The 16,911-nt window shown below is 43.3% G+C and overlaps 1 protein-coding gene across 1 annotated transcript in view; it reads right to left on the reverse strand.

The window, feature by feature from the left end:
* Myo16 (myosin XVI) overlaps positions 1-16,911 on the reverse strand; it is a 351,974-nt gene that overhangs the window by 235,639 nt on the left and 99,424 nt on the right. Inside the window, exons 9-11 of the mRNA XM_038326520.1 lie at positions 13,926-14,079; positions 7,374-7,524; positions 1,399-1,509 (exon numbers count right to left, since the gene is read on the reverse strand). Of these exons, the coding sequence (XP_038182448.1) occupies positions 1,399-1,509; positions 7,374-7,524; positions 13,926-14,079 (416 nt within the window). The remainder of the gene's footprint in view (positions 1-1,398; positions 1,510-7,373; positions 7,525-13,925; positions 14,080-16,911) is intronic.

A 16,911-nucleotide genomic window follows, 5' to 3' on the forward strand; every position in this document is an offset into this window, starting at 1 on the left:
ACAAAAATGAAACAAGTTTTTTAAAAATAATGAAAATAAGAAACACTTCCAAAAAGCTCCAGAGACTGACACAATCAGGTGTAACCACTTAGGCTAATGGAAGTTCCAACAACTGTGCCGCACAAGCTTGATGTTAAGTATATTTTGGGTGGCAGGCAGTGTACTGAAGCCTTGCCAGGCTTTGATGTAGCTTCACGGGTTAATCAGGACCTGCCTGACAATTCGTCGCTTGTTGGGAAATCTTAGTCTTCACATTTACATGAAAATGACTTAATCAGATTCTCAGTAGATTAGGACTAAATGGTTGTTATCAGGGAATGTGACAGATTTCTGCATAATCAGAGATCTCCCCAGGCATTCTGACTGAATTGTCCTGGGCTCAGTGTGGAGAACAAAATCAGCCAGCATGTGGGGGGGGGAGAAGGAGGGAGAAGGAGGTGGATTGTGAGATTTATGTACTGGCTGTCTACACTGTTACCAGTATTAGAAAAAGTAACATACAGAAAAAGGTAAGACCCACTTTTAATTCCTTCTCCATTTTAATAGTATTTTTTGTATTCCTTACTAGGATACAAAATCTTGCTCACGAGTTTACTGCACAGAGAGATAACTTCCTGAAGACTGGGAGCTGTCAATCAGCTGACCACTGGACAACTAGAGGCAGTACTAACCACTGACGATGCTAGAGCCTCTCCTTCTCCTTTCCCTGAGTGGAAAAGTGAAAGCCTCTCAGAGGCAGGCTGAGATCAGACAGGCAGCTCAGCTACAGATCTTGCTGGCCCTGGAGAGATCTCCCGGTCTGTCAGGACAACAGGACGCAGTGAAGGGAAAACTGAACAGGACGAGGACAGGACTACTCCTCAAGTCTAGAGAAGATCTTCACTGTAGATGTAGGAAAGAAAGAGGGGAGAGGGAAGAGTCCAGGCTGAACATGACCAGCAGACTAAATCTAGACCATGAAAGGAGAGAGGGGCAGAAGTCCAACATGGGAGCCCAGGAGAAGCAGGTAGGACCAGGAAGCCAAGAGAACTGTAAAGCCAAAATGCCTGAGACACTCAGGGATCAGGCTGTGGGGAGAGAAGCGGAGTCCAGTTCCTGGGAGGGAGAGGTTGAGGGTAGGGTGCAGGATGAAAAATGCCCGGAGCACTGAAGGTTGCTGGGAGAGCTGACCGGCATCTGATCTAACAGGCTAATAGGTGCCTCTGTTAGTCCTTTGAACACACAGCCTTCCTTACACTTAACTCTGAAATTTGGAGTTGTGCAGAACATGACAGAGAATCTTCCCGAGATGAGTCTAACTCTGCAAAGCTCAACCGCACTCATCACCAGAGCCAGAGGGGATCCCAATGTCAGTGGGACACAGCCGCGCATGCGCATCGCAGTTCTGCGGGTACTTACGTGTATCTGGTCATTCCCAAAGCGCTTCTGGATTTCATACAGCAGGCTGCTGTCATTAAGCTCACTGAGTGTGGCCAGGTCATCGCTGGGGGCAGGAGGCATGAGCTGGACCTGTGGGGTGGAGCAATGGCCGAGCTGATCAGCTTTAGTCACTTTCTGATTAGTTCTTCACGGGTGCGTGTTCCAACTTCAGAAACCTCTCAAACTCCTGAGACCGCGCGAGCACGACTGCGTTGTTCAAAGGTAGAAGGGTGAAGAACCAGTCTGCCTCCATCTTAGGCTTTAAAGTCATTTTATAGTAAAGACAAACTAGGTTCACTCCTGCTTATGATTGTTTCTCAAGGACTGGGCTATGCCCCACCTACAACATTAGCTACGCATGGTTCTGTACTCTCTGTTCCAGGAATGGCAATCGTGTCTTGGTTTTAAAAAGTTGTTTATAGTCATTGTGCAACACTACCTTTGTTTCAGTAAGCTATAATATATATATACATATATATATTATATATATATATCTACCGATATATATATAATACATATATCTACCGATGATGACCTAGTTATGACTTTACCTGCCTTGCTATGCCCACCTCGCAACCATGTCTCTGTTTTAGAGGGGACTAACTTGTATGCTTATGTTTGCTTCTGTAACCCTGCCTACTTTGCCCACCAAATTCCCCATTTGGAAACCCCCCTACCCCTGAGCTATAACAGCCTTGTCTTTCTCACATCCAGGGCTGGTGGCTCCAAGCCCACCTTAGGAGGAGGCAGCCTGTGTGCATGAATAAAAAAAAAAAAACTTGCTTTAATTAGCTGCTTGCCTGATGTAATTTGACCACGATGATTTGGGTCAGTGGTCTTTCTCTTCCCATTTTTGGGATTAACAATACTTCAAGGAAGACAAAATTATTCAGATGAGAATTTGTACTACACATCTATAAGTGACGTACATGCGTGTACACACACACACACACACACACACACACACACACACTACATGACATCTTGAGCTCCCGAAACTTTAAGTCAGATCTGTTTGTTCCAAGTTCTTGAAGAGCTTAGCTGATAAATTCAAGCATTTGTAGCTTCCAAAGCTAATCCCATGAGACTGTTTGGGACATAGAAAGGCAAGGGCCTCAGCTTCTGCCTTCTTACAGGACAGGGTCAGGTCTTCAGGGTAAACCCCAGATTTGGGGCTTGTGATTTTTATTCTGTTTTACATTAACTTTAAGATTAAGGTATCTGTGAGATTAGGTAACTGTCAGGGAGAAAAATGGCACCTTTTACCTTTCAAACTGAGCAACACTTCCATGATTATCTCAAATAAGTTATTGCAAAATAAATATTTCAAATAAATCTAGCTGAACGTGGTCTTTTAATTAGGTGAAAATCAGCGAGCTCCAAGTGAGACATACATACGCTTAGTCTAATAGGCACAAAACATGCTCTTACAGTAGACACGATGCATAGGACAGAGCAGCTTTGACTTTCTTATGTCAAGCATGGGCAGTGGCAGAAGGAAAATCTGTGAGGGGCCCTGTGAGCTGGGAACAAACACAGGAAACCTTAGACGAAAGCAAACTTGTTTGTGCTTTCTATACCTTTGCTGCAGTGCTGGGTCTCCGTGAATTTCATATCTGTATTATTTATTATAAGTTCCTTTGCTGAATAATTTAAATATAATTATCACTGCTTATCAGGTGAGTATCTACAGAGTGAAAATCATTACACATCTTAAGCCACTAAATTTAGAACTATTTCCCCAAAGCTAGAGAATACGTAACAGGATGAAATCTTTCTCTCATGTCTCTCAGGCTGCGTCTTGCCCAAATACATGGACAGTAGGAGTAGAGACTCTGTCCTGGGCATCTCAAAGCTCAGGAGGTGTCTAAGAAGACACCATGGGTGGGGGTGCTTGGACATTGGACACCAATCTGTTTCTCTACATGAAAACACAATATTCTAACAGAAGCATATTCACTCATTCAGAACCAATTTGTACAATATGCCTGGCCTCTAAATTTCCGGCCACCAGCTGCCTGACCTTAAGACTCACACACTCAACGGGGGTGGAGAACTTGGCCTAGTGTTAGCTCTGAGGCTGAGGTGTAGCACTGGTGTGCTAAGTTACATACCTCAAGGGGGCTCATGTCAACAGCCACTCTGATAACTTTCCTGAGGGACCCTGGAAGGAGGAGGCTGGTGGGCAAGTGTGGACATTACCAGCTGGTCTGCTGCTAAATAAAATCTTAGTACAAATGGCTGAGAGAGCTGAAGGTTTGCTAGGATTTATTTGGGAAAAGGAGAGCAGGAACAGGGAACACACTGTGATGAGACCTTCTAGGGTAGGGCAGAGACAGGCTCAACCTGGCAGGGTTGATGATTAGGGAACAGGGAGGGGTCATCAAAGAGAAAGACTAACGGGGAACGTGAGGGAGCAGAAGGACCCAGAGAAGTGGATATAACAGATTCTCATTAAAGGCAGGCCAGAGTGACGAGACCCCACATGGGAGGGGGTGAAGGCAGAGGGTTCTCATAAGATATCCAGCAGGATTTCAGGCTGAGAACGGGAAGAGGTGATTTCTCTAAAGCCACACAGTAGGTGGTGAGTTATTTTCCTTGTCGTTCTAAACAAATACTCGACAGAAGGTGATTTAGAAGAATTTGGGCTCAGAGAGGTGTAAGATTGTGCAAGTGAGAGCAGCTTGGTCTGTAGTGTCATCCAGGAGAGAGAAGGGGGGGAGCCAGAGCTTAGCTGTAGCCCTTCTGGGTCCAACAACTCTTATTCAGTTGGCTGAAGCCTCTCCCGTTCAAGGTGGAGGAGCTTCTTTCCCCAGCTAAACTTCTCCAAAACATGCTGAGGTGTGTCTCCTAGGTGATTTCCAATCCCATTCAGCTGATAACGAAGATAATTATCAGAGTTGGTAGCTTAGGAGTTGGGCTATGCGACAAACAGCAAGGGAAGGGAGGCAGCCCAACCTGTGATGGTGATGATTGGCTCCAGGAAGAGATGCGGTAGTAGTTCACAATGTTATCTAGCTTATCTACTCTCTGACAGGCTTTGTGTTCGCAGCTAGATACAAAGATAGACAGAGAGAGAGAGAGAGAGAGAGAGAGAGAGAGAGAGAGAGAGAGAGAGACAGAGAGAGAGAGAGAGAGAAGTTATACTATCTTTCATCTCAGTGTGTTCTCGAGTTTACTGGAGGGAGAAGCAAAGAAATAAATAAAACTCACAGGTGCAGAAAGCACACACAGAAGAAAACAGATCTCTGAGAAAGTTTGCTCTGTGGCTATTTAGAATGGCCTCCTTTAGGGCTGTGCTCAGGTGAAACTGGGAATCATTAGGAAGGGCGAGTGTTGAGGATGGAAGGGGAGAACCAGGATTATGTGTGGGAAACCCTTGAGGATGCTAGCGGCTGTGAGAGGCAGCAAGGGCAGCTGGTGTGCTGGAGGAGCGGTGGATTTCGGAAGACTGGAAGACAGCAGGAATGGATACATAGTGCCAAGACTCCTGAAAAGCTGTCCAGGGTCCTAAGTGGCTGGATGACAAGATTGACTTCACTTTGTTAAAGTGTCCTTTTGGCAGCTGGTGAAGGTAAAAGGTGGAAGTGGCAAGCCCACTTAGTAATTACCAAAGGTCACAGGAGGGTCACAAAGGGAGTCCAGGGAGGGGGCAAGGCTGGGCATATCATGCTGGTTAGTCTTACATCAACTTGACATCAGCTAGAAGTCATCAGAGAGGAGGGAACCTCAAAAGGGAAAATGCCTCCACAGCATCAGGCTGTAGGCAAGCCTGTGCAACATTTTCTTAATTAATGATTGATGGGGGAAGGGCTCAGCCCATTGTGAGTGGTGCCATCTCTGGGTTGGTTCCTGGGTTCTACAGGAAAGCAGGCTGAGCAAGTCATGAGGAGCAAGCCTGTTCTATGCCTTTTGTGGAAACTGCAGATGCCACTAATTATCCACTTGCACAGTTACAACTTGGTAAAGCTACATCTGACAAGAACCCAGAAGAAGAGATGCTAAGTGGTTTTGTTTTAAGTTTCAAAATGTTCCACATTCCATGCTTTTTTCTAAACTGTTACTGTGTACTTTGTCAATTTGAAAAGTCTTTCTTCCAAGGCTCTCCTACGGCATGTGACTGCATGACCCAGCCAGCTATGCAGCACAGCCTCTTCCATGGAGAACCATCCAGCGGCTCATTGTTCAAAATGTCTGTGATCTGTCTTGCAGGAGGCACTCTAATGGGTTTATTAGTAAGCGCCCCAGGTCAGTTAAACCCAAATCCCCACCATGGCCTCCTAAAAGGCAAGGTGTCGAGAACGAGTGGCACATGAAGGATACATAGGAGATGCAGCAAGGACACCGAAACCGCCCTGCAAGGTCCCACATGCTGCCGTGGGATGTAAAAATCATCTTAGCTTTGAAGACTGCTTTACGTCTTCTAGGAACCTCATGCTAAATGGTCACTTAACTCTATTAATTTGCTAGACAGAGAAATTTTGTCTCCACAGAGACTCAAACCTCAGCATTTACATGAAAGAATGGTCCAAGTTTGTACTTCTTTAATTAAATAAGAATTTATTATTGTAGTACTGCCAGGCCAAGACAGATATTTAATAGCTTGAAGACAAATTAATGGTAGCATAGAATAACTCACATATAATCACTAACTACCGGGCACATGAGGATTTTAATGGCATCATAATGATTCTGTGAGTAAGCTTCATTAGTGGTAACTCTAACTGATCTCAGCTTCTACATACTCTGTGAGCCAGTTTTAAAAAAAATGCTTCAAAATAACGGCAATCAAATGGCCTCCTCCCAAACATTTTTTTTGGTTTCTTTGATTTAGCTAAAGCAATTTAAACTAAGATTTAATCCTGAGAAGAGGGTACCCTAGTTAGTTTTAACTCTCTTTGAGACACAACATAGAATCACCTGCAAAGAGAGTCAACAAGGAATTATCTAGTTCAGGTTGGTCTGTAGAAATGTCTTTGGGGGAGTGTCTTGATTATTAATTGAAGTATAAAGACCCAGTCCGTTGTGGTCAGTGACATGCCCTAGGCAGGGAATGTCCTGGCCAGCTGAAGAAACAGGGAAGATAGCTGAGAGCAAGCAGTAATGATGTGTTTACTCTTTGTTCTTGACTGTGGTGTGACGTGGTGACTAGCCATCTGAGTTCCTGCCTTGACTTCTCTGAAAAGTATAACTGATACTTGGAACTGGGAGCTGAAATAAACTCCTGAGTCCACTAAGTTGCCTTTGTCAGAACCCTCGACACAGTAAGAAAACTGAGGCTAGAGCGGAGGGTGTTTGGAAAATGAACGAAGGACAGGACTCTGAATTAAAGACCTCGAGACAGAAACAAGAGCGAGCGCGGTTCTGCCATTCACAAAGCACCAAACACAGGAAAATCTCTTATTTCTGTCACGATGAAAGAAGAAAACATATTAATTTATATTTCTCAAGCTTAGAACACTCCGAAACATCAAAGCAACCCACCCTAAATTGGGCATTGAGTCTTAAATGACTACACACACACATGCAGATGCGTGCATGCACACACACACACATGCACATGCGTGCATGCGCGCCTGCGCGCACACACACACTCATTGCAATATCATAGCTACTTTTAGCACCCCTTTGACTTATTTATGTGCATTTGGATAATTGGAAAAAAGAAAAAAATTCTACTAAATAATTAAAGATACCTAAACATATGCAAGAATAAGATACAGGCCAATAACTGCAAAACTCAAGCTTCTCTAAAGCTACACAGCAGCTGTATTTATTAATGACCACTACAATAGCCACATCGACAGGAATTTTAAACAGAACTCTAGCCTATGCGTTCATTAATTTATCTTCCAACGGAAGACAGCAGATATTGGCTTTGAGCATGGTAGGTTTTGACCACGGAAGGTTTTAAGCATGACCTGACAGAGTGCCCAAGGAAGCCCCGTGGTTACCTGCTCTGGCCTGCTGTGGCTGCTCGCCAGGCTGGTCTCCGGGGGCCCGTCCTGAGACTCCTGCTTACACAGACCCTTCGTTGTATCTTTGAACATAATATCTTTTTCCAGCAGACTGTCTTGCTTGGCAATTGGTAGCACCAGGGGACTGCTACAAGAAACAATCAATACCACAATTAGTTTTCTTCTAGCATTGCTGTATCAATCAGAAGCTACGGGAGACTGGACCACAGAGGGCATGTTTACTCAGACGAAAAACGTGTTCTTTAGGCTGCAGGAAACACATAAAGGTTTCCCTTCATCTCACCTCTCATTCAGCTTCACTTCTGAAAAAAAATTCCACACATTTCAACTCCAAAAGAAAATGTTTACCAAGATACATTTAACTGTAATAAAAAGATCAATAGGAAATTTAAAGGCTGATGTGCACAATTGAACTAGGAACTGCATTTAAATGTGAAAAGGGATTTGTAAACAAAAGAGGAAAATTAAAATCATGGTTAGAATATAATGGGCATAGGATTTAATGTATAGAACCATGGGCAATATTTTGAGTTTTTATAGAAATATAAGTAGTAGAATAAAAAAATTGTTAAGGGCGGCCATACTACAAGCAGGAAAAAAAAAAGTATGTATCTTCCAAACAGCTCAAACAAGGTAGAGAAATAAGCAAAAGTTACTTCATCATCTTTCATTCTAAGGTCCGCTGACGAGAGAAAGCCATGAATTCATAATGCTCACCACAAAATAATTTACAATGTGACACTTTACTACAAAATTTAAGAACAATCTCCTTTAATGTAGCATTCAAACAAAAGTGCACATCCCTTGTATTGCGAATGTGAGCAAACAGTTGTGTCATGTGACGTGTAGGAGTGGTAATAATTCTAGTTAAAGCTGTTTGAAATTATTCTGTTAAACTTCAAGTTTACCTCATATATAGTAAAATTGATTCACTGTAGGTATACAGTATAATGGTGTGTGTGTGTGTGTGTGTGTGTGGTGTGTGGTGTGTGTGTGTGTGTGCCTGAGCAGGAATGTGAGGAAGCCAGAGGTTGACATGGGGGCATCAGGGGCGTTCCCCTCAATGTTTCTCCACCTAGTTTTTTCATCTTTCTTGGTCCTAGTTACGGTCTCTATTGCTGTGATGAAACACCATGACCAAGAAGCAACTCGGGGGAGGCAGGGTTTATTTCACTCACAGATTCATATAACAGTTCCCCAGCAAAAGCAGTGAGGGCAGGATCTCAAGCAGGGCAGAAACCTGAAGGAAGAAGCTGATGCAGAGGCCATGGAAGGGTGCTGCTGGCTGGCTTGCTCCTCATGGCTTGCTCAGCCTGCTTTCTTATAGGACCCAGGACAACAGGCCCCGGGATAGCAGCACCACAAGGGCCATCTGCTCCCCCATGAATCACTAAGAAAATGTCTTACACTCACTAACCCTGAGGCTTGCTGTCCCGAGTCAGCTGACTGTCCAGCAAAAACCTATAGGCTCCGGAGCCATGTGTTGCTATCTGCCCGGAGCTGGGTGAGAGGCACCCACCACCACTCTCAGCTTTCAAAGGGCTTTTCGGCATCCAAACTGAAGCCTTCACGTTTTACCCACTGAGTCCCCACCCCGGTTCCAAGTCAATGATATGTGTCAGAGCTGTTTGCAGTCCTGTAATAACAAAATAACCAGTCACATAGAGAATCTGTTTCATCCTCCTTTCCTGTGTCCATTGGAATCAATCATTAAGCGTATCAGTCGGCGGCTTCTCACTGTGATTTTAATTGGAATCTTGTATGTTTTAAACTGTGAGCTGTTAAATGAAGGCTGAATATATTTAAGGTGTACATCAAGACGGCTGGGCACACACTGAACACTGACTGCCTTAATGGTATTGATCCACAGGTCTCTCACTGCCCATGCTGAACATGTCCTCGGGATACATACATTCTACACCTGCAAGTTTGTACCCATGGCCAACGCCACTTCAGTCCCCGCAAGTGCTGTCCTTCTCTGCTTCTTTCCTATTGGCCTTTAGGTTTTCCACCTGTGTGAGGTTGTGCGGTATCAGCGTTTATTGGTCTGCCTTATTCTACTGAACAGGATCTATTTTAAGTCTCTCAACGCTGTTGCAAAGGAAAGGATTATTTTCCTAGCTTGATGATTTCTCCTCAATGTAGATTTGTCTCTGAGTTCCCCTCTGCCCATGGATGGGCACTGAGAAATTTTCTACATATTATACTTAAGTGAATAACACATGTTGTGGAAATTTGGTCAGACCTTCAGTTGTTTTGAAGAGGCTTGGCTCAATAGGCATGGTCTTACCTAATAAAAGGTGGGGGTGGGGCAAAGGATGCTGTCTGGGGTCAAACTGGTAGTGAGCCATGGTAGCACACAGGGCTGGTGGCTTCTTTCTCATCCCCTTTTGTAATGAAACAGTAGCAGCAGTTGAAACAGTGACAGTGTATCAGCCGGGCCCGCAGCGGAAGCAGCTTTGTTCTGTCCTAGGAGTATAGTACTTTTGTTCCTGATGTGTCTGTTAACAAACTGTATGTGACCCCACTTGGCTTCTTTCATTACCTGGTACCCAACGTGGGGATTGAACCCAAGACCTTGGGATTAAGAATCCCATGCTCTATTGACTGAAACCTTCCTTTTTGATTTGACAGAAAGGGGGGACATGCTGTGGGATAACCCTTTTTATGTTGTGAGTATATGTTGCATTCACTGGTTGACAATAAAAGCTGCCTTGGCCCATAGCAAGGCAGAATATAGCAAGGCAGGAAAGTCAAACTAAATACAGGGAGGAAGAAGAGTGGAACTGAGTGAGATGCAAGCCAGATACCCAAGAAACAAGATGCCAACAGACTGGTAAAAGTCATGGCCATGTGGCAATACATAGATTAACAGAAATGGGTTCATTTATATGTAAGAGCTAGTTGGTAATAAACCTGAACTATAGGCCAAGTAGCTTGTAATTAATATTAAGACTCTGAGTGATTATTTAGAAGTGACTGCGGGACAGGGAGGGACAGAGAAACCTCTGTTTACAAACACTGATATGAATACAGGGTCCAGATGGGTCCTCACGGTCTCAACTTTCAGGTTTAGACCAGGGAGTGGGGTTCCTGCATCACAAGACAGGTGAATTTGAACTTTCTGAGCAATATCTACAGTTTTTTATAACCTAGCCTGAATCAAGTCTCCTTCCCCCTACATTCCCCAGAACTGCCTCTTGTCTCTTCCAATGCAGTTCTCCTCATTGTAGGGGCTTATCTCTCTGCAGTTCTGACTTCCATTCATCTGAGATCAGTGGGACTAAGTACTTCCCTAAAGACTCTTGGCTGGTATGTCTTCCCTGGGAAATATCAAAGGCTTTGGCCTGTTTTTAAAAATTGCATGTTTTATTATTTTTGTTTTTTTTTTGTTATTTGCTACAGAGTTCTATGAATTCCTCATGCATTTTGGATATTTATCCTTTATCATTTATGAGGTTTACAATGCCAAATCTTTTGTAGCACAGTTAGAAACCAGGAGTGAGACACTTCCAGCTTTATTCTTTCTCAGAAAAGACTTGGCTTTTTTAGCCCTTTTGTAGTGTCTCTTTGATCATTTGTGCTGGGGATGGGGAGCTCTTTGTTTTAAAATAATATACATTCTACACCTGAATACCAATTCTCAGATGAACATTGAGGATTTTTCTCCCTCCATACATTCCTGTCAGCTTCTTTCCATACCAAGATATTATTATTTTTTTCCTCTTCAGGTTTCCTTTCTTATGTCTTATCTAATAATTGTCCCCCCGGCCCAAGATTAACAAGGTTCACTCCTTAGGTTTTTTCTGGAATATTTAGCTCTGTGGTTCCCTGGGTGTGCTTTCCTGTTTACATCGCTCTCCAGGAATCATAGCTCAGGGTCTTCCTTTACAGCTGCCCGAGTGTTTCAGCACCCCTTTTGAGAAAAAGCCTGCCTTTCCCCAACTAATTAGCTTGATGTGCTGGTTAGAAATCAATTGGCATGGGTGTGTGAGTCTATTTCAGGCTTCTCCCGGGTGTTGCGTTGATATAGTACTGTGCTGACTTGATGGATGCCCTGTCTCAGGAAGCCTCGGTTCTAACTCACATGAGACATTCAACTTTGTTTGCCAAAAAAAAAAAAAAAAACTTTTGGAGGGGTGTATTCAATGCCCTGAGCATTTTCATGTGAAACCTAGAATCTATGTCAATATTCACAGAAAAGCCTGTCGGGATTCTGATGAATGTGGGTAACTGATGACTGGATATGAAGGGGATTTCGACACTAGCCGTGCCGATTATGTTATTCTGAAGAACTCTCAACTGGTCCGTTCTGATCTTTGCTAATTTCTTTCATCAGTTTTCTAAAGCTTTCACAACCGAAAGCCCCAAATGACTTCTTGTATCTGTCAGCACAGCCCATGTTCTGCGCCTATTGTCAGTGCATTTTTGAATTTGACACAATCGCTGACTGTTAGTCAGTATAGAAATATAAGTGACTGGTATATTAACCTTGATGGGGGAGGGAGTGTATGATTAGGAAGACTTTTGGAATAATGGCAGGGTCTCACTGGATTGCCATCATATCTACATCCTGTCCCTGTCACACCCCGAGCATCCTCCTCCCTGGCATCATGAAGCACTACCCAGAAAGAGCTTCCTCCCGTAGAGCAGAGCAGAGCTCCTCTCTCTCCCCACCACCTCAGCCCTGGATGAAGCCTTTGCAGCCAGCTTGTCCACCCTGGCACTGCTTTTCCGCAAGGCTAATGTGTGATGGCTTTCCCTACTTTCTAATTTTTCTTCAACAAGAAAGATTTACTTCAAACGCAAAAAAGAAATGTTGGTAGAAGAAATTTACCAACGAGAATCGGAAGAAAAAGAACTGAAATACTGTGTTTGCTAAGAAAAGCCCTCCCTGAGGCTAATAATAAACCAAGGATAATAAAAGCAGCCTCATGCAAGGCCAGTCAGGTCATACAAATTTGCTTCTTGTTATATTTATTCATAACCATGCAGTAGAAATGACCAGATAAAATATGTTACAACCAAAAATTACAAAAAAATATGAAAAGCACTCAGATGGCAACTGCACCAGCCCCATCTATTTACCAGTTTCTCCCAGAGTCAAGGCAATGCAAGGGGAAGAAAATGTAATTAAACTACATTTTAATCATGTAGAACAAAACAAGCCATTGATTACTCGGTTCATACCCAGATTAATCCATTGTTTAGTCAATAATATAAAAAACCATGAAAGACACCAATTAGAAATGCACATTCTGTTTCATCTTTAATATAAAATAAAGCACTAAAGAAACTATAGATAGCAAAAGAGCATTTTTACCTACTCCACATAACCTTGTTCATACTTTTGAAAACCTTTTTGCTATTGACTAATTCTGTTCCTAGCTGTTTTTCATAGATGTCCTTAGGGCATTCTGCTCCCTGCTCACACACCTTTTTCTATTCTCCTCCGCCCTTGTCATGCCCAGTCTTTCCTGCATAACCCCTCCCACATCCATGTTGCTTGATTCCCTGATTTTACTAGGATTCTCTGTATGACCATCAGTCCAGACCTGTCCATTGGAGCCTGGGTGAGCTCACTATTTGCTACGTCACTGAGGGCAACGACTGTTCCTCCTCCGTATTCCATGAGTTGTTAATTATTCAGGGCCCCATGATCCCTTCCTCCATCCTGATGGGCTGCTGACGCCCCAACCTTGTTTATGATTTGCTGTCCATATATTTGAAAGGCATAACACGACGCTAAGGCGGACTGAATCGGTTACTGTCACAGCCACCAGTCTTGACTGTCAGTACACTTCCATCCTCTCGGGAAACCCTTTGTCCATGGGAAGTCCATTCCATTGGCCTCTCTTTCCAGGCATGGTGACTGTTAGCATGCTTTCTGATTTCTCTATCCAGGGTCCTTCATGCCTGCTTGTATGTTGCTGAGAACCAAAGCATTCAAAGAGAAAATGGTGATCACATTATGAGTCCAAAGGACACTTGTCCCCCAGTAAACTAATTAGAGTGAGCTGCCTCTTATCAGACACACTGTTTTATTAATTTTTCAGACCTTGAATGCAATGGCAATTTTCACTCTGCCACACCCAACTTTTTTTTTTTTTTTTTGATAGTGTGGGTTTATTGCATTTATGTTTAGGAGAAAAATAAGGTATATTTGCATTTGCTACTTCAGGACAGTCAACCATTATAATCACTGGAAAGCTTACATTAAGTTTAGCTGAAATCTAGAAGAATGATTAGTACACCATCTTTGCTGTCAGACTGGCATATAACAGCTCAGTCTTCCAGTTATGTCTTCTGAGGCCACCAATTTCTTTAGTAATGCTGAACTCATCGTTGGCAATTGACTCTTTTTTGGGTAAATGTGCTGACAAAGAGCTGTAATATTTACAACACTCTGGGTTGAGAGCCAGACACTTCTGTCTATGCAATGGTGGGGGAGTAGAGAGGAGAGGCGGAAGCAGCTGGCCTCCAGAGGACCGTCCAGCTACTGCAACCCAATGGGATGAAAGCACTTACAGCTTATTGGAGAGATGTGGGAGGTCGTGAAGGATCTCATCATACAGCTCCTCCTTTACTAAGCTAGGGACAGATGGAGAGTCTTTCATCTTTTCTTCCCAGGCAATTTCAGCTTTAAGCAACATTTCCTCAATAAACTCAGAGGCAGCAACATCTACAAGACAGAGTGAGCATGTCAGGCATGGGCAGTGACATCTAGAGACACGGTGAGGACCTCAGACATGGGCCGTGACATCTACAGACATGGTAAGGATGTCAGACACAGGCAGTGGGGAACAGAGCAGAATTTCCTCTCAGTTGATGTGGGATTTCCCTCTGTATGCTGTGAATACCATTAATGAATAAAGAAACTGCTTTGGACCTATAGCAGGGCAGAAGTTAGGTTGGTGAGGAAAACTAAACTGAATGCTGGGAGAAAAAAGGCAGGAGCAAGGGAGACACCATGTAGCACTGCCAGAGACAGACACAGGTTGGAATCATACTGATAAGCCACAGCCATGTGGTGATACACAGATTACTAGAAATGGGTTAAATTAAGAGGTAAGAGTTAGCCAATAAGAAGTTAGAGCTAATGGGCCAAGCAGTGATTTAATTAATACAGTTTCTGTGTGATCATTTCAGGGCTGAGCAGCCAGGAACCAACAAGCGACCTCCTCCAACACTCAGTAATGCAGAAGTGCATGAACTGGGGGGGGGGGGGGAGGGATGGGCCAAACAACACACCAAGTTGATCAAGAGACAGCAAACGTTTAGGGTTGAAAAAAACCCCAGCCCTGATATTATTAAAGACTGTCCTGTCACCTGTTAGGGATGCATTTAATTACACATGAAATTATTAAATATAAAGAGACTATACAGAGGATGGTGATGGATAAATGAAAAGTCCCAGGAAAGCTGATCTCGAAAGGATATGTGTGCACACTCCACTGGGAGTGGAGATAAACTCTAGCTACCCCCTGTGCTTCCAGCAGCTTGTCATGACCTTTTTGGGTTTTGTTGGAAGTGTAGATCATGGTGGGTCTTCAGCCAGTGTCCCCTCAATACCCTTGGCTGCAGTACAGATATCCATCCTTCAAATGTATAAGCAGCAATAACTGACAGTGAGACCTGGTTGATCTCGGAAAAGGGTTTGCAGTCACACCAGCTGAGAGCCCAGCAGAGGCAGCCGCTCCTCCATCCTCACCAAGCCTGGTGGCCATCTTTGTCTATACATTGGAGGCATGTGGCTTTATGGGCTTATCAAAGGGACTTAGACAATAGGGGATGATGTGACTGACAGTATTCTGTCATGACTGGCCTAGGATGGAAGAGTAGGTGTGGGAAGGGAGAAGAGACTTTGGCCGCCTCTTTCAGAAACTGCATTTTTAGTGTACCTATAAACTAAACTACAGACTACCATGGCCATTGTTTACTGTGCCTCTCCCAAATTCATGCCATGGGAAAACACAAAGAATTTAACATGGCATTCACAGTGGTTTTCACAGCCACCACAAGAGTGCCCCATTGGCGTCTTCTATGTGGCATTGTATTTACCTGGCTGATTCTTTTTCCAGATGGGTCAAGCGCATTAAGTAAAGGACACCTTTATTTAATGAACACACATTTATTGAGAGTCTACAGCGAGCCCAGTGCTGTGTCTCATTGCAAAGATTCTATAAACAAGGAACTGGGGAGACAGCAGACTTTGCGTGGACCACATGGAGAAGGCAATCTGAGTCTTTCTGACTGCATGGAAGGGGCTGGGGTTAGAGCTAGGCCAGAAGTAGGATCACTCATTGGGCCTTTGAGAACCTACTGCCATTGGGAACTGGTTGTGTAACACATGACACTAGACCTACAATGAGAAAAATAGGATGGGCAGCCCTGAGGCCAAGGCTCAGTCTCATCTCCTTTATCTGATGAAGATGCTGAGAGTGGGCATTTGGTCATGAAATCTCCTGATAGGACCAACAGACAAGACACAAAACCAAAAAAAGTTACACTTTTTTGTCTTTTCATTTTTTTGTTATTGTTTCGTTTTATTTGATTTTCTTGAAGACAGGGTCTCGCTGTGTATTCAACGCATGGCCCAGGTTGGCCCTAGGCTCACAGCTGTCCCAAGTTTCAGCCTCCAGCGCTGGGGTTACAAGTTGACACTATACACCTGCTATCCTTTTAGTTCTTGTGATTAGGTTTAAAGACATAAATTAACTAAAACCAGTTTCAGTTCATGCTAAGATGATTAGACCCTCATCAACATTAGCTTAACCCTAAAGTTGAAGGCTATCAAGCAACGCACCCTCATGTTGTTAGACCTTTGGTTTATTTTAGCAGATGCAACAGAGCAATCAACAACAAGCAATGGGATTTAACGCCAATAAAATATGCAAGAGAGTAAGTCCCTCACCCCAGTTTACACTCACTCCTAGAAGTGATTAGAAGGATAATGGAAATGTGAAGGGTGTTTAATTTTGAAAGGGCCCAGTTAAAAGGAAAAAAAAAACATTAATTTTGTTTTAAAGATAATTTTTTACCACTAAACTTTCTTATATTTTTCTGATGCTGGACATTTCTCTGTTATTTTGAATTCTCCCATGAATATGGTACAATTATCAGTAATAATAAAATTAACTATTAGCAGTAGTTGAATTTTAAAAACTACAAAACTAAGAGTGTTAGATGTAGGAACGTATTAGTGACAATAGGGATTATAGAAATCTTCAGAAGTGTTCACACTTCTGAAATAACAAGTCAAGAGTTTGTGAATCAAAGTGAGCATCAGGCTATTGATTTTTGTTTAAGTCTAAATAGTCACAGACAAAATCATTACTGTAATAAGTATTGGAATAAGTGAATAGCTAGCAATAAAGTAACAAGTTAAACAACAATCAAATAGATTTTGGAGTGACAGGGGGTGATCTGTGTGTGGGGTTCAAAGGGTAAAAGTTATGGAAAAGGAAGGTGGTGGCAGCCCGGCTTCGCCTACTGCTATCACCCTCCCACAACA

Source organism: Arvicola amphibius, chromosome 4 (genome assembly GCF_903992535.2).
Source record: "Arvicola amphibius chromosome 4, mArvAmp1.2, whole genome shotgun sequence".
NCBI lineage: Eukaryota > Metazoa > Chordata > Mammalia > Rodentia > Cricetidae > Arvicola > Arvicola amphibius.